Here is a 19,073-nt window from a genome sequence, read left to right on the forward strand (position 1 = left end):
TACCAAACCAAAGGCCCATATTCCAGAATGTGTTGGTTAGTCAACAGTCTCCTCCACACTACCTTTAGCGGGGTTAACACTGATCCCTGACTTGTAGAGCATCTCCTCGTTGCTCCAGTCCCTGTTCCTCAGCACCGTCTTGATGCCGTACAGCAGCACCAGGCCCGCGCACAGACCCAGCAGCACGACCCTGGGGCCCCTGGTTCTCAGCCTGACGTACAGGGCCCGGATCCCCACCGCCACCAGCAGACAGAAGCCCATGCTGGGTATGTACAGCAGCCGCTCGGCCACCACGAAGCCCACATAGAAGAAGAGGTTTGTGGCCGGGAGGAAGGGCAGCGAGAGTAGGCCCAGGGAGAAGACCACCACGTTCTCCGTGGTGGGGAGGGTGGCAAGGGAGGGGAGGGAGGGGTGGGTAGTCCGAGGGGAACATTGGTAGGTTTTGGTGAACCCATTCCCATTGAGGGTGGTTTTCCCATTGGTCTTTGGAGAGCCCTGCTCTGAATTTATGTTGTGGTTGCCGTCTGGAGGATGGTAGCTGTGCCCATTGGTGAGGGCCTTCCCGTTCGCCAAGTGAGCTTTCCCATTGGTCTCCTTGGCCTTGGAGTCGGGGCTGCTACTGCTACGGAGGCCATACCAGGCCAGGAGAGTAAATCCAGCATAGAAGGCCACGGTGTGAAGGTTCCTCCAATCAGTAAAGGTCTTGATTAGCGGTAGAGCGTCCATGGACCAATCGAAGCTGAGCTGTACAGGGCATAGGAGGAGCCAGGCGTTGGCGGCGGGCAGGTGGAGGAAGGTCAGAGTTCGCGTGAGAAGGTGCGGCGAGTCGGCCGCCGGGTTGTCTGAGTTGGAGAAGTTGGGGGGCTTGTTACCCATCCAGTAGAGACGAGCAGCCAGGAGAAGCACGCCCCAGGAGATCAACACACTCAGACTCAGCAGTACAGTGGTGTTCCTCTTCTGTAGGAGAGAGAAATAATGTTATGGGAACATCCCTGGGACTTGTGTGAAATGTTCAGGGAACTTTTAGAAAACTTTAGCATTCTGAAAACGTTCCTGCTCTCATTCTGGGAATGCATTGGTAACTAGAAATAGTTTATTGGGATAATGCTAAGTAAAGTCTATTAGACAAAGTAGTAGATATTTTCTTTCACACAGAAGAATTTGGTGTTGGTTTATTTGGTGTGTATTCATATACATCAGTGCAATATTTAGAATTTTGATTTAAATCTCGACCATGTGAAAGGTCGATGACCTCTATGATTTCACATCGCGAGGAATTTCTAGAATAGAACTGTTTAGAAATGGAAGGAATGTTTTTGCAAAAGCTGCCCAGGACACAAGCCGTTTTCATGTGCGATTGACAAAGCCAAGCACTCTGGGTATTATTGGCAAGTCCTCTGAAAAGAGTCTCTACGACGGCCAGAAATAATATGGCTCTGTTGCTACACAAACACAGAAAGCATTTTTTGAGAAATGAAGCACTGAGAGACTAAATGGGGGATACTAACACTTCACATTCATCAGAAAACATCATTGTGGGAATCTTTATCAAATGACCCTCCATGTCGGTGTCACCTCTATTCATATGTTTCCGTTTGATTTAATAGAATAATGCCCTAAAGGACAAGGATTCTTCTCATTTGACGGGTGGGATGAGAAATACTGGTAGGCTAGGTCAATTCCAGGTGAACATATGCTATTACTGCCCAATAAAGTAGCTGTGAAATGCAATGTAAATGTATGTTAAACTCATACCTACATTAATTACAGTTAGGCCTATGCACATTACAATATACATTTCAATTAATTCCTTTTAATTTAACCAGGCTTTTCCTGGTTAAATCAAGGTTAAATAAAAATGAACAAGCTAAGAAAACCACTACCTCACCATTCCCTACGCACTCCTTTAGATCAATTGACCTCTAACATTTTGGAGCACTGGTGCCAGTGGAGTTTTTAACAGTTTCCTTTGCCCCTATAAAGACATGTCAAATAAACAGAACACCTACTATACGTGACCAATAGACCACAACACTGGACCCTACTACCGACTGCATACGATGACATCACGGTGCACTGTGTTTCTCTCATTCTTATTCCGTTCATCCATCTTCCTGAAAAGTAATGCCTCTAAATTTGATCTAGAACAGATCCGTCCATGTATTGTAGCATGGTGTCTTGTATGCCCAAATAGGCTATGTGTTTAGACTAGCTAAGTCCCTTGAGTGCAATTTGACTGCACAACTCAGGCCTTGGGTGGGTTCCGAAATGGCACCCTAATCCATACATAGTGTAGGGAATAGGGTGCCATGTCAGATGCTGCCCTAGTGCATGCTGGGAGAAGTAGAGCGGGGAGGGCCTGATTCAGATTGTTGGCCCATTTCAGTAGAGTGGAGAGTGATGTTTAATCAGCTCAGAGCTCACTGTGTCGGTATGTAGATTCTGTTCACAGCTATAAGAGGATTAATGCTGTAGCATGATTAGCGTCAGGTTCCTTATTAAACACCTTCCACTGGCCTGTCACCACGTTCAGCTTTCAGCTCCATCAGGGACCTTATGGAGTTAGACCAGGACTAGTAACTTCAAAACTTCATTACTACTGCCAAATGTTACTAACTCATCCCCTCATGAACTTCTCAGAGGAAAATGGACTTTAAGAGAGATTGTTTGCTATTTTTACAGTTCCTAATGGCTTTATGAATACATATCTGGCATAGGAATTAAGACCTTTTTTGGCATGTTAGGCTCATAAAAATCTGGGAATTTTATTTTTTGATGAATAGATTAGAGCACTACTCAAATCAAAAAAGGCTGAACCAGAAAGCAGCCAGGGGACAACTGTAGGATAAGTAGAGAACTGTATGATAAGTAGAGAACTGTAGGATAAGTAGAGAACTGTAGGATAAGTAGAGAACTGTAGGATAAGTAGAGAACTGTATGATAAGTAGAGAACTGTAGGATAAGTAGAGAACTGTATGATAAGTAGAGAACTGTAGGATAAGTAGAGAACTGTAGGATAAGTAGAGAACTGTATGATAAGTAGATAACTGTATGATAAGTAGATAACTGTATGATAAGTAGATAACTGTATGATGAGTAGAGAACTGTAGGATAAGTAGAGAACTGTAGGATAAGTAGAGAACTGTATAGGATAAGTAGAGAACTGTATGATAAGTAGATAACTGTATGATAAGTAGAGAACCGTATGATAAGTAGAGAACCGTATGATAAGTAGAGAACTGTATGATAAGTAGAGAACCGTATGATAAGTAGAGAACTGTAGGATAAGTAGAGAACCGTATGATAAGTAGAGAACCGTATAATAAGTAGAGAACCGTATGATAAGTAGAGAACTGTATGATAAGTAGAGAACAGTATGATAAGTAGAGAATAGCGCAAATATTATTTCACTTTGTTTTACAGGGTCACAGTCCTGGGCCCATATTCAGAGTAGGAGTGCTGATCAGTTTAGTCTTTTATATCATAATGAATACAATTATATGGACATCTGTCTAGACTTAGGGGTCACCGCAGTCCGGAAGAGAGAGGCTGCAGCTGTGAAAGGAATGTATTGACACATACACCAGTTGAACAGAACATATTGCTCTCTCTCAGGAGAAAGTTGGGGAAACACTGTACTTCAAGCCTGCAGGTATAACGCATTATGATGCAGTCTGAATGCATTATAAGACTTGTCATAAGCATGTATGGCCCTTATGATGTAATGTGATCTCATAATACAGTTTATCATAATCCATTGGTCTGATGGTCTGAAGAAGAAATGTAATTCATTTGGGTGAATCTGTATGGATGCTTTTAAAAATATAATATAGGCTTCCTACTGTCCAGACAGAGACCAGGGAGTTTTCTCTTCTCCCTACTGTACAGTACAGACAGAGAGTGTGGCTTCCATCCACACACCAGCCTCCAGTGAACTCTGGCTGAACCTGTGGGGGTGGCATGAGAGCTGTGTGTGTGTGTCTGTGTGTGTAAGTGTTTTCATCACAATCTCACCAGGCCTTTGAACATTTCAGGCTGTTTCGCAATTACAGACCTAATTTACTCCCTACTTTAAATTAGGTTACAAAGTAAATATAAAATCATCTCAGAGCACCACAGAGATGAGTAGAGTAAGAGTGTTATCCCCAGCATGACATAGGCAGCCAGGCAGCTGCACAGCCTAGGTCTCTAGTTCTCATCCTCTTTTCACACTCCTAAACCGCACCGAGTCATGCCGAGCCGAGCCATGCCGAGCTGAGCTCTACTGCACTGGCTTGGTCACGCATCTACCATAGTTACGGTTGTCACGCTGCAAAGGTCAATGTGAACAGAAAGGATCAGAGCCAGAACAGTATGGCTCCGGTTGGCACGGCAGTATGAAAATGGTTAGTCTCATTGCCAAAGAATGATGTTGTACAGTTTAAACCTGATGGATTATTTCTCAAACAATGTCAATGTGTTCCTAACTGTAAACAGAGAAAATCCTCTTTAAAAGTGTCAGTAGCCTACAGTTCAGCTGGAAGTAACGTACACTCAGTATATCAAATCAGATATATTCATAAGCACATAAACATAGCCCCAGTTAACTCTCAACAGAGAGCTCAGAGAGAAACTATTTTCAAATAGTCCTGCTCAGCGAAGGTTATGACCATACTAGTGCGTACGAGTTTTTGAAACCTGCATTTCCAATTACCCTTAAATTAGGACTAAGGGGTTTATTAGGATTGACTTGTCCTGGACAATAGACATGCTTCATTTGCTGGGCCTTCACTTCAGAACTGAGAGTGTGAGACAATTCCATCTCTCTGAGGAGGAGAAGATTTCCTTTGAGATGAGGTCCATGTGACTGAGATTAACCAATTACAGAACATCTGTGTGTTCAGTCGTCTCTTTCTGTGGAAACACATCAAATATGACCGGGGAGATTTGAAGATTGTTGGGCTGAAGGGAGTAAGAAAATCAGAGGAAGAATTGTATATTGATTTCTGAACCAGAAAGCAGACACACAAAGGAAGAGGCTATGTATTTTTACACAGAGGAGATGAGGTTATTGATGGGATCGTCTTGCTCTTCTTGTCTGGGGAAAATGCTGTATGAAAAATTCAATCTGGCTCCATTTCACCTTCCAGTAGGTTTCCTCTCCCAATTCCCCAATCTTGCCTTAATTAACTTGAAGATCAATCTCGGACTCAAAAGGCCAAAGCCGCGGTCTGTCGACGTTGATGGCAATTCCTCAATCAGGGTAAATTGAGACAAAATGTTCTCTCAATTTTCCTTAAATTCTGAGTGAGAGTCTGAAACTCCACCAAATTCCTCTAAAGCACTATGAAGATAAACTCACCTGCTTACTTTTCTGCACTTTTTTCTATTACAAACTTCAACCTTTCTCTGTGTATCATTCTATTTCACAACTCATCTGGCTATTCTGTGAAAAATGACTGCAAAAATAACTTTACAAATAACATTTGACTTAATTTTATGTGTATTGATTTGATGTGATTGGATTCTAGAGGTACAGTTGAAGTCACCCAGGGCAATGCTAGGATCATTGATGATTTATCTGTTTGAGTTAGAGTTACTTTATTTCCAGCGTCAGAGCAGCTCTCTCATTGGAGCTCATAAGATCTGTGGCTGGTTAAAAGAGCCGGAATAATCCCCTGCAGCATGTCAAAGCTGCAGTCCCACTCGGGAAAAGGCTTTCAACTAAACCCTGCGCTCTCCACAGATCTCACACACTGTGGATTATTACTGCTCTCTTCACTACATAAGACCTCTCTGCTTTCCATCCGCATGGGCACTGTCCCTCCCTCTCCCTTTCTCGCTCTCCCTCCCTCTCTCCCTGTCTCTCTCTGTCTCCCTCTCCCTCTGTCCCTCTCTCTCTCCGTGTCTCTCTCTCTCTCTCCGTGTCTCTCTCTCTCTCTCTCTCCCTCTCCCTCTGTCCCTCTCTCTCCCTGTCTCTCTCTCTCCCTCTCCCTCTGTCCCCCCTCTCCCTGTCTCTCTCTCCCTCTCTCCCTATCTCTCTTTAAAAATGACATGGTGACCAGCCCATTCTTATCTCCTCATTGTGTTTGTCATTCATCAGTAGCCATGTTCAAACATTGTCCTCTGCTGCGTGTGGTCCTCTAATACCCATCATACTGTTATTAGTGTCTGTTGGCGCTGTTCAAGACGTGTTTGAAGACACAGCGGGATTAGGTTGACATTAGTTGACTCCCATAAAGCTGCCTGTGGACTGACAGAAAGCAGCAGGGGGAAAGAGCCTATGGACTTCCTCTATAAAGTCATGTCCCGTTTACACTCCTCATCCTCCTCATAAATCCTCCTGGTATATGGGCCTTGGTTGGGCCTTCATGGACCATACTCTTTTAGTTTGAGTTAAAACAGCAACATTGGGTGTGATAGCCAGGCCACTGTCGCACTCCTATCCCTAGCCTGATCCTTACAATGCTTGACATCGCAGCGCTGCCACTATATCTGGGTGTAGGATGAAGTTGTCTCTCGTTTCCCCACTACTCAGAGACTGTTAAGATGGCGCTGAAGAGGATGGCTGACGTTTTACATGCCTGCAACTAATTGTGCTATTTAAAAAAAAATTGCGTTGTTTGTAACTTATTTTTTTTAAACTTATTTTGTACATAATGTTGCTGCTTCCGTTTCTTATTCCCAAAAATAACTTCTGGACATCAGAACTGGGATTACACTCCTGGGAACAGGCCCAGATCCCCGCCATTTGCGTGAAGAAAATACGGAGGAAAAAAGGACACAGATCGGGCTGCCTTTTGAGAATCTGTTGGCAAGCAAGTAAACTCCTACTGCCATCAATTCTACTTGCTAACATGCAATCATTGGAAAATAAAATTGATGACCTATGATTAAGATTATCCTACCAACGGGACATTAAGAACTGTAATATCTTATGTTTCACTGAGACATGGCTGAGCGACAAATAATATAGAGCTGGAGGGATTTTAAATGCACCAGCAGAACAGAGAATATACGTCTGGTAAGACGAGTGGTGGGAGTGTGTGTCTTTTTGTCAATAACAGCTGGTGCGCAATGTCTAATATTAAAGAAGTCTCGAGGTATTACTCGCCTGAGGTAGAGTACCATATGATAAGCTGTAGACCACACTATCTACCAAGAGAGTTCTCATCTATATTATTCATAGCCGTCTATTTACCACCACAGACCGATGCTGGCACTAAGACAGCACTCAACCAACTCTATAAGGCCAACTCTATAAGCAAACTAGAAAATGCTCACCCAGAAGTGGCGCTCCTAGTGGCCGGGGACTTTAATGCAGGGAAACTTAAATTGGTTTAATCACATTTTTACCAGCATGTCACATGTGCAACCAGAGGAGGAAAAAAAACTCTAGACCACCTTTACTCCAAGCTTACAAGCAAAAACTAAAGCAGGAAGTACCAGTGACTCGCTCAATACGAAAGTGGTCAGATGACGTGGACGGTACGCTACAGGATTGTTTTGCTAGCACTGACTGGAATATGTTCACAGATTCATCCAATGGCATTGAGGAGTATATCACCTCAGTCATCGGCTTCATCAATAAGTGCATCGACGACGTTGTCCCCACAGTGACCGTACATACAGTTGAAGTCGGAAGTTTACATACACCTTAGCCAACTACATTTAAACTCAGTTTTTCACAATTCCTAAATCCTTGTAAAAAGACCTTGTCTTAGGTCAGTTAGGATCACCACTTTATTTTAAGAATGTGAAATGTCAGAATAATAGTAGAGAGAATGATTTATTTCAGCCTTTATTTCTTTCATCACATTCCCAGTAGGTCAGAAGTTTACATACACTCAATTAGTGTTTGGTAGCATTGCCTTTAAATTGTTTAACTTGCGTCAAACATTTCAGATAGCCTTCCACAAGCTTCCCACAGTAAGTTGGGTGAATTTTGGCCCATTCCCCCTGACAGAGCTGGTGGTACTGAGTCAAGTTTGTAGACCTCCTTACTCGCACATGCTTTTTCAGTTCTGCCCACAATTTTTTTTATAGAATTGAGGTCAGGGCTTTGTGATGGCCACTCCAATACCTTGACTCTGTTGTCCTTAAGCCATTTTGCCACAACTTTGGAAGTATGCTTGGGGTTATTGTCCATTTGGAAGACCCATTTGCGACCAAGCTTTAACTTCCTGACTGATGTCTTGAGATGTTGCTTCAATATATCCACCTAATTTTCCACTTCATGATGCCATCTATTTTGTGAAGTGCACCAGTCCCTCCTGCAGCAAAGCACCCCCAAAACATGATGTTGCCATCCCCGTGCTTCACGGTTGGGATGGTGTTCTTGGCTTCCAAGCCTCCTACTTTTCCTCCAAACATAACGATGGTCATTATGGCCAAACAGTTCTATTTTTGTTTCATCAGACCAGAGGACATTTCTACAAAAAGTCAGATCGTTGTCCCCATGTGCAGTTGCAAACCATAGTCTGACTTTTTTAGGACTCGTTTTACTGTGGATATAGATACTTTTGTACCAGTTTCCTCCAGCATCTTCACAAGGTCCTTTGCGGTTGTTCTGGGATTGATTTGCACTTTTCGCACCAAAGTACGTTCATCTCTAGGAGACAGAACGCGTCTCCTTCCTGAGCGGTATGACAGCTGCGTGGTCCCATGGTGTTTATACTTGCATGCTATTGTTTATACAGATGAATGTGGTACCTTCAGGCATTTGGAAATTACTCCAAAGGATGAACCAGACTTGTGGAGGTTTACAATTTTTTTCTGAGGCACCACCGCTTTGCTTGACATCATGGGAAAATCAAAAGAAATTAGCCAAGACCTCCACAAGTCTGGACTCAATCTCAATCTCAATCGCACTCCACACTGCCCTTTCCCACCTGGACAAAAGGAATACCTATGTGAGAATGCTGTTCATTGACTACAGCTCAGCGTTCAACACCATAGTACCCACAAAGCTCATCACTAAGCTATGGACCTTGGCACTAAACACCTCCCTCTGCAACTGGATCCTGATCCAGTCACCCAAGACATAGACTGTTTTCTCTGCTACCACACGGCAAGCGGTACCGGAGCACCAAGTCTAGGACCAAAAGGCTCCTTAACAGCTTCTACCCCCAAGCCATAAGACTGCTGAACAATTAATTAAATGGCCTCCGGACTATTACATCGACCCTCCCAACCCTCCATTTGTTTTATACACTGCTGCTACTCACTGCTGTTTACTATCAATGCATAGTCACTTCACCCCTACCTACATGTACAAATGACCTCTAACCTGTACCCCCGCACACTGACTCGGTACCGGTACCCCCTGTATATAGCCTCCAAACTGACTTGGTACCGGTACCCCCTGTATATAGCCTCCACACTGACTCGGTACCGGTACCCCCTGTATATAGCCTCCACACTGACTCGGTACCGGTGCCCCCTGAATATAGCCTCGTTATTGTTATGTTATTGTGTTACTTTTCATTATGTTTTACTTTAGTTTTTTTGGTAAATATTTTCTTAACTCTTCTTGAACTGCACTGTTGGGTAAGGGCTTGTAAGTAAGCATTTCACAGTAAGGTCTACACTGTTGGGTAAGGGCTTGTAAGTAAGCATTTCACAGTAAGGTCTACACTGTTGGGTAAGGGCTTGTAAGTAAGCATTTCACAGTAAGGTCTACACTGTTGGGTAAGGGCTTGTAAGTAAGCATTTCACAGTAAGGTCTACACTGTTGGGTAAGGGCTTGTAAGTAAGCATTTCACAGTAAGGTCTACACTGTTGGTTAAGGGCTTGTAAGTAAGCATTTCACAGTAAGGTCTACACTGTTGGGTAAGGGCTTGTAAGTAAGTCTACACATTTCACAGTAAGGTCTACACTGTTGGTTAAGGGCATTTGTAAGTAAGCATTTCACAGTAAGGTCTACACTGTTGGTTAAGGGCTTGTAAGTAAGCATTTCACAGTAAGGTCTACACTGTTGGTTAAGGGCTTGTAAGTAAGCATTTCACAGTAAGGTCTACACTGTTGGTTAAGGGCTTGTAAGTAAGCATTTCACAGTAAGGTCTACACTGTTGGTTAAGGGCTTGTAAGTAAGCATTTCACAGTAAGGTCTACACTGTTGGGTAAGGGCTTGTAAGTAAGCATTTCACAGTAAGGTCTACACTGTTGGGTAAGGGCTTGTAAGTAAGCATTTCACAGTAAGGTCTACACTGTTGGTTAAGGGCTTGTAAGTAAGCATTTCACAGTAAGGTCTACACTGTTGGTTAAGGGCTTGTAAGTAAGCATTTCACAGTAAGGTCTACACTGTTGGTTAAGGGCTTGTAAGTAAGCATTTCACAGTAAGGTCTACACTGTTGGTTAAGGGCTTGTAAGCAAGGTCTACACTGTTGGTTAAGGCAAGCATTTCACAGTAAGGTCTACACTGTTGGTTAAGGGCTTGTAAGTAAGCATTTCACAGTAAGGTCTACACTGTTGGGTAAGGGCTTGTACACTGTTAAGCATTTCACAGTAAGGTCTACACTGTTGGGTAAGGGCTTGTAAGTAAGCATTTCACAGTAAGGTCTACACTGTTGGTTAAGGGCTTGTAAGTAAGCATTTCACAGTAAGGTCTACACTTGTTATATACGGCGCATGTGACAAATAAAGTTTGATTTGATTTGAACGGGATCTTAAGCACTTACAAATTCACAACATATTGTACGAATTGTAATTTGTAACATATCGTATGGGATGGATGACGTTCTACACAATTGTGTACAATTTTTAGGGGACTTACTTTCAAAGCTACTGGCAGAAATTATACAAAACTTTTGTAGCGTCACTTTAAGGTAAGGATTGGGGGAGAAAGCTGATCCTAGATCTGTACCGAGGGGAAACTTCACCCAGAGCATCGCCTTTGCGTTGATGCAGTCCATGGGCCAATGCTTTTGATGGAACTCTGATGTCATCAACCAGGGACATCCAAGCCATTTACACTTCTCTTAACACGTTGGGCCTTTGGTCCTGACTAGGTACATTCCCCCAGTTAATCAGACAGGACTAGGGTCCGGCCTTCAGTGGCTGACTTTGATGAAGGGACCTTATTACTGAATACCACTCACTATAAAGGCTGAAGTGGCACTAGCACAGGGACACATAATGGGACAGGTCATAGGTTCACATCCCCCACTGGGATGGAGGGACCTCTGGACCACCCTGCTTCTCCCTGGGATTGCTGTCTATAGAGCAATAGAGAGACTGAACCAGTGTTGTCAGGCAACTAAAGGGAAGCCAAACATTATCCATCACTTTACTTCAGATATGACATATTGTTAGACCTACTAGCCAACAGATAGATTGTTACATTACGTTACTGATGACACACTGCTCTTTCATCCACATTGTTGTAGTTGTAGAAACAAGTAGCCTTCCCCACTTCCGTAGACATGCCACTAAATACAGAACGTGTGAGACTCCTCAGCTCTGGCACAAACAAACACATACACAGATCAAAAAAGAGCGAGAAAGAGAGAAAGCGAGTGAGTGAGAGGGAATTCCCACCGCAGGCATCATTTCACAGCTGAACGCCTCTGTGGAGGATAATTGCCACGGCATTCATCAAGCGGTCGTCAACCGCCGTCCTGCTAATCTGCAGCCCCGGGCCTCATTGAGACAAACGAGGGAATCTACTGTTTCTGTCACAATTTAATTACATGCCAAGAAAGGGAACATCCAATCATATGCAGCGTCCTTCGCCCCGTGCATCCTCTTAAGTAGGGCCCAGAGTTTCTCCTGACCACATGACCTAACGAGGAAATGATAAAAACTCTGCACCCTAATTACAGTATTATAGGGAACCTAGTTACAGTATTATAGAGACCCTACAGTTACAGTATTATAGAGACCCTAGTTACAGTATTATAGGGAACCTAGTTACAGTATTATAGAGACCCTAGTTACAGTATTATAGGGAACCTAGTTACAGTATTATAGAGACCCTAGTTACAGTATTATAGAGACCCTAGTTACAGTATTATAGAGACCCTAGTTACAGTATTATAGGGAACCTAGTTACAGTATTATAGAGACCCTAGTTACAGTATTATAGAGACCCTAGTTACAGTATTATAGGGAACCTAGTTACAGTATTATAGAGACCCTAGTTACAGTATTATAGGGAACCTAGTTACAGTATTATAGGGAACCTAGTTACAGTATTATAGGGAACCTAGTTACAGTATTATAGAGACCCTAGTTACAGTATTATAGGGAACCTAGTTACAGTATTATAGAGACCCTAGTTACAGTATTATAGAGACCCTAGTTACAGTATTATAGAGACCCTAGTTACAGTAGTATAGAGACCCTAGTTACAGTATTATAGGGAGCCTAGTTACAGTATTATAGAGACCCTAGTTACAGTATTATAGAGACCCTAGTTACAGTATTATAGAGACCCTAGTTACAGTATTATAGAGACCCTACAGTTACAGTATTATAGAGACCTAGTTACAGTATTATAGAGACCCTAGTTACAGTATTATAGAGACCCTAGTTACAGTATTATAGGGAACCTAGTTACAGTATTATAGAGACCCTAGTTACAGTATTATAGGGAACCTAGTTACAGTATTATAGAGACCCTAGTTACAGTATTATAGAGACCCTACAGTTACAGTAGTATAGAGACCCTAGTTACAGTATTATAGGGAACCTAGTTACAGTATTATAGAGACCCTAGTTACAGTAGTATAGAGACCCTAGTTACAGTAGTATAGAGACCCTAGTTACAGTATTATAGAGACCCTAGTTACAGTAGTATAGGGAACCTAGTTACAGTATTATAGAGAACCTAGTTACAGTATTATAGGGACCCTAGTTACAGTATTATAGAGACCCTAGTTACAGTAGTATAGGGAACCTAGTTACAGTATTATAGGGAACCTAGTTACAGTAGTATAGAGAACCTAGTTACAGTATTATAGGGAACCTAGTTACAGTATTATAGGGAACCTAGTTACAGTATTATAGGGAACCTAGTTACAGTATTATAGAGACCCTAGTTACAGTAGTATAGAGACCCTAGTTACAGTATTATAGAGACCCTAGTTACAGTAGTATAGGGACCCTAGTTACAGTTACAGTACTATAGAGACCCTAGTTACAGTAGTATAGAGACCCTAGTTACAGTATTATAGAGACCCTAGTTACAGTATTATAGAGACCCTAGTACAGTTACAGTAGTATAGGGACCCTAGTTACAGTATTATAGAGACCCTAGTTACAGTATTATAGAGACCCTAGTTACAGTAGTATAGAGACCCTAGTTACAGTATTATAGAGACCCTAGTTACAGTATTATAGGGAACCTAGTTACAGTAGTATAGAGACCCTAGTTACAGTATTATAGAGACCCTAGTTACAGTATTATAGAGACCCTAGTTACAGTAGTATAGAGACCCTAGTTACAGTATTATAGGGAACCTAGTTACAGTAGTATAGAGACCCTAGTTACAGTATTATAGGGACCCTAGTTACAGTATTATAGAGACCCTAGTTACAGTAGTATAGAGACCCTAGTTACAGTATTATAGGGAACCTAGTTACAGTAGTATAGAGACCCTAGTTACAGTATTATAGAGACCCTAGTTACAGTATTATAGAGACCCTAGTTACAGTATTATAGAGACCCTAGTTACAGTAGTATAGAGACCCTAGTTACAGTACTATAGAGACCCTAGTTACAGTAGTATAGGGACCCTAGTTACAGTATTATAGAGACCCTAGTTACAGTATTATAGATGCCCTAGTTACAGTACTATAGAGACCCTAGTTACAGTATTATAGAGACCCTAGTTACAGTATTATAGGAACCCTAGTTACAGTACTATAGAGACCCTAGTTACAGTACTATAGAGACCCTAGTTACAGTATTATAGAGACCCTAGTTACAGTACTATAGAGACCCTAGTTGTAGTATTATAGGGACCCTAGTTACAGTACTATAGAGACCCTAGTTACAGTATTATAGAGACCCTAGTTACAGTACTATAGAGACCCGAGTTGTAGTATTATAGGGACCCTAGTTACAGGATATAACTACAGGCTATGACAAGGGACAAGAGTTTTGCTGGTCAGGTGACGTGGTCAGAAAGAACTAGGCCCTAGGCTTAAGCACAACCAAAAGATAGCCCCTCTGAAGCTTGGATAACGGGCTCGGAAGCAGTTGACACTCATATTGATGCCTGAATCACCTGTCCACCAGTCATTCTTTCACTCCTTCATTTCACACACTTTTATTTTGATTTGCTTCCTGTGCTTATCCATTTCTCTGCTGATTGTTTGTTTTTGACAGGTGGAACGGAACGAGAAAAAGAAGGAGGTAATACAGAAGCTATATGGCTCTGCCACTTTGACTGGAAAACACACTCCAACCTCTGCTCCACAGACTGTTGTTTCCTGGACATGTGTGCCTGCATGTGTGTCTCTCCTAGTTCAGTCTATCTCTCTCTCTCTAGAGACCCTCTCTCTGTTTCTCTCTATAGTCTCTCCCTGTGTTCAGTCTCTATCCCTAGTTCTCTCTCTCTCTAGAGTCCTACTCTCTGTCTGTTTCTCTCTCTGTCTCTCTCTGTTCAGTCTCTGTCTCTGTGTGTCCTAGTTCAGTCTCTCTGTCTCTCCTCTGTCTCTCTGTCTAGAGACTCTCTGTCTGTCTCTCTGTCTGACTCTCTGTCTCTTTCTCTGTCTCTCTCTCGCCCTCTCCCTGTGTATCTCTCTCTCTCTCTAGGTATTATCTCTCTCTATCTGTCTCTGGTCTCAGTGCTCACTCTCTGTCTACAGTACAACCTCTCGCCCTCTCTCTGTGTCTCTGTCTCTCACTCTCTGTCTGTCTCTCTCTGTCTGTCTGTCTCTCTCTCTGTCTCTCTCTCACCCTCTCTCTGTGTCTCTCTCTCACCCTCTCTCTGTGTCTCAGTCTCTCTCTCTGTCTCTCTCTCTCTGTCTCTCACTCTCTGTCTGTCTCTCGCCCTCTCTGTGTGTCCCTGTCTCTCACTCTCTGTCTGTCTCTCTCTCTCTGTCTCTCTCTCTCTCTCTGTCTCTGTCTCTCTCTCTCTCTCTCTCTCTCTCTCTCTCTCACTCTCTGTCTCTCTCTCTCTTACTCTCTGTCTGTCTCTCTCTGTCTCTCCTCTGTCTCTCTCTCGTCTCATCTCTCTGTCTGTCTCTCTCTGTCTCTCTCTTTCTGTCTCTCTCTCAGTCTCTATGTCTCTCTCTCTCTGTCTCTCTCTCTGTCTCTCTATCTGTCTCTATCTCTGTGTCTCTCTCTCGCCCTCTCTCTGTGTCTCTCTCTCTCTCTCTCTCCTCTCTCTCTCTCTCTGTGTGTCTCTCTCTCTCTCTGTCTCTCTCTCTCTGTGTCTCTCTCTCGCTCTCTCTCTCTCTGTCTGTCTCTCTCTCTCTGTCTGTCTCTCTCTCTCTCTCTCTCTCTCTGTCTACTCTCTCTGTCTCCTCCTCTCTCTCTGTGTCTGTCTCTCTCTCTCTCTCTCTCTCTCTGTGTCTCTCTCTCTCTCTCTCTCTCTCTCTCTCTCTGTCTCTCTCTCTGTCTCTGTCTCTGTCTCTCTCTCTCTGTCTCTCTCTCTGTCTGTTTCTCTCTCTGTGTCTCTCTCTGTCTCTCTCTCTCTCTGTGTCTCTGTCTCTGTCTCTCTCTCTGTCTCTCTGTCTCTCTCTCTCTCTCCTCTTTCAGTCTCTCTCTCTCTCCCTCTCTCTCTCTGTGTCTCTGTCTCTCACTCTCTGTCTCTCTCTTTATGTCTCTCTCTCCCTCTATGTCTCTCTCTCTGTCTCTCTCTCTCGCCCTATCTCGGTGTCTCTCTCTCGCCCTCTCTCTGTGTCTCTCTCTCTCTCAGTCCCTCTCTCTCTCTCAGTCTCTCTCTCTCCCTCTGTCTCTCTCTCTGTTTCTCTCTCGCCCTCTCTCTGTCTGTCTCTCTCTCTGTGTCTCTCTCTCTGTGTCTCTCTCTCTCAGTCTCTCTCTCTCTCTCTCTATCCCCAAGGCCCCTCTACCTCTTTCATTTCAGTCTGATTACAGAACTAATAGGATGAGAAATGGAGCACTGGCAAAATCGTTCACAACCCTCCACTCCTGAGAGTCACTAATAAGTCAGGTAATAAGAAAGGGTGGGTTTTACCTCCCCCTCCCTTTCATCTCACTGCAGAGTAAATAACACAATCAGTTCAAATAGTCAGGAAATCTTTAGAAATACCTAAGCAAATGCTAACATAGAATTGGAATGCAGTGTCTCACTGCCCAATATGATGCAATAACAGAAGTGAATTATTGTTATTCTGCCATCACAGTAAAACCTCACTGACTGGGCAGACAAAGAGAGGTGAGGGGCTCTCCTGGCACAGCGGGTGAGAATGAGTGGAGAGACACAGATAAAAGAGGGGAAGTGAGAGCATAGTTTCCTTCCTATACCTCTCTCTCTCTCTCTCCCCCCTCTCCCTCTCTCTGTGTTCCCACACATTTGTTTTTGAGGTGTCTGGGGTCGTAATCGGCAAGCGATAGCCTCGTAGTCGCAGCCCCGGCATCTGAGAGATTAGGAGGCGGGCTGGTGTGCCATGGGAGAGGAGGACTGGGGTGCCATGGTAGAGGAGAACTGGGGTGCCATGGGAGAGGAGGACTGGGGTGCCATGGTAGAGGAGGACTGGGGTGCCATGGGAGAGGAGGACTGGGGTGCCATGGGAGAGGAGGACTGGGGTGCCATGGTAGAGGAGGACTGGGGTGCCATGGGAGAGGAGGACTGGGGTGCCATGGTAGAGGAGGACTGGGGTGCCATGGGAGAGGAGGACTGGGGTGCCATGGGAGAGGAGGACTGGGGTGCCATGGTAGAGGAGGACTGGGGTGCCATGGGAGAGGAGGACTGGGGTGCCATGAGAGAGGAGGACTGGGGTGACATGGTAGAGGAGGACTGGGGTGCCAAAGAGAGGAGGACTGGGGTGCCAGAGAGGAGGACTGGGGTGCCATGGGAGAGGAGGACTGGGGTGCCATGGGAGAGGAGGACTGGGGACATGGTAGAGGAGGACTGGGGTGCCATGGGAGAGGAGGACTGGGGTGTAATGGGAGAGGAGGACTGGGGTGCCATGGGAGAGGAGGACTGGGGTGCCATGGGAGAGGAGGACTGGGGTGCCATGGTAGAGGAGAACTGGGGTGCCATGGGAGAGGAGGACTGGGGTGCCATGGAGAGAGGAGGACTGGGGTGCCATGGGAGAGGAGGACTGGGGTGCCATGGTAGAGGAGGACTGGGGTGCCATGGGAGAGGAGGACTGGGGTGCCATGGGAGAGGAGGACTGGGGTGCCATGGTAGAGGAGGACTGGGGTGCCATGGTAGAGGAGGACTGGGGTGCCATGGGAGAGGAGGACTGGGGTGCCATGGTAGAGGAGGACTGGGGTGCCATGGGAGAGGAGGACTGGGGTGCCATGGGAGAGGAGGACTGGGGTGCCATGGGGAGAGGAGGACTGGGGTGCCATGGTAGAGGAGGACTGGGGTGCCATGGGAGAGGAGGACTGGGGTGCCATGGGAGCAGGAGGACTGGGGTGCCATGGGAGAGGAGGACTGGGGTGCCATGGGAGAGGAACTGGGGTGCCATGGTAGAGGAGGACTGGGGTGCCATGGGAGAGGAGGACTGGGGTGCCATGGAGAGGAGGGCTGGGGTGCCATGGTAGAGGAGAGGAGGACTGGGGTGCCATGGGAGAGGAGGACTGGGGTGCCATGGGAGAGGAGGACTGGGGTGCCATGGGAGAGGAGGACTGGGGTGCCATGGGAGAGGAGGACTGGGGTGCCATGGTAGAGGAGGACTGGGGTGCCATGGGAGAGGAGGACTGGGGTGCCATGGGAGAGGAGGACTGGGGTGCCATGGGAGAGGAGGACTGGGGTGCCATGGTAGAGGAGGACTGGGGTGCCATGGGAGAGGAGGACTGGGGTGCCATGGGAGAGGAGGACTGGGGTGCCATGGGAGGAGGACTGGGGTGCCATGGGAGAGGAGGACTGGGGTGCCATGGGAGAGGAGGACTGGGGTGCCATGGGAGAGGAGGACTGGGGTGCCATGGGAGAGGAGGACTGGGGTGCCATGGGAGAGGAGGACTGGGGTGCCATGGTAGAGGAGGACTGGGGTGCCATGGGAGAGGAGGACTGGGGTGCCATGGGAGAGGAGGACTGGGGTGCCATGGGAGAGGAGGACTGGGGTGCCATGGGAGAGGAGGACTGGGGTGCCATGGGAGAGGAGGACTGGGGTGCCATGGGAGAGGAGGACTGGGGTGCCATGGGAGAGGAGGACTGGGGTGCCATGGGAGAGGAGGACTGGGGTGCCATGGGAGAGGAGAACTGGGGTGCCATGGGAGAGGAGGACTGGGGTGCCATGGGAGAGGAGGACTGGGGTGCCATGGTAGAGGAGGACTGGGGTGCCATGGGAGAGGAGGACTGGGGTGCCATGGGAGAGGAGGGCTGGGGTGCCATGGGAGAGGAGGACTGGGGTGCCATGGGAGAGGAGGACTGGGGTGCCATGGGAGAGGAGGACTGGGGTGCCATGGGAGAGGAGGACTGGGGTGCCATGGGAGAGGAGGACTGGGGTGCCATGGGAGAGGAGGACTGGGGTGCCATGGTAGAGGAGGACTGGGGTGCCATGGGAGAGGAGGACTGGGGTGCCATGGGAGAGGAGGGCTGGGGTGCCATGGGAGAGGAGGACTGGGGTGCCATGGGAGAGGAGGACTGGGGTGCCATGGGAGAGGAGGACTGGGGTGCCATGGGAGAGGAGGACTGGGGTGCCATGGGAGAGGAGGACTGGGGTGCCATGGGAGAGGAGGACTGGGGTGCCATGGGAGAGGAGGACTGGGGTGCCATGGGAGAGGAGGACTGGGGTGCCATGGGAGAGGAGGACTGGGGTGCCATGGGAGAGGAGGACTGGGGTGCCATGGGAGAGGAGGACTGGGGTGCCATGGGAGAGGAGGACTGGGGTGCCATGGGAGAGGAGGACTGGGGTGCCATGGGAGAGGAGGACTGGGGTGCCATGGGAGAGGAGGACTGGGGTGCCATGGGAGAGGAGGACTGGGGTGCCATGGGAGAGGAGGACTGGGG

At 46.2% G+C, this 19,073-nt stretch overlaps 1 protein-coding gene across 1 annotated transcript in view; it reads right to left on the reverse strand.

Moving 5' to 3' along the window:
- The window catches only part of tmtc2a (transmembrane O-mannosyltransferase targeting cadherins 2a), a 97,237-nt gene that overhangs the window by 31,069 nt on the left and 47,095 nt on the right, over nt 1–19,073 (reverse strand). Inside the window, exon 3 of the mRNA XM_064939365.1 lies at nt 63–957. Within this exon, the coding sequence (XP_064795437.1) occupies nt 63–957 (895 nt within the window). The remainder of the gene's footprint in view (nt 1–62; nt 958–19,073) is intronic.

This window comes from Oncorhynchus masou, chromosome 27 (genome assembly GCF_036934945.1).
Source record: "Oncorhynchus masou masou isolate Uvic2021 chromosome 27, UVic_Omas_1.1, whole genome shotgun sequence".
Taxonomy (NCBI): domain Eukaryota; kingdom Metazoa; phylum Chordata; class Actinopteri; order Salmoniformes; family Salmonidae; genus Oncorhynchus; species Oncorhynchus masou.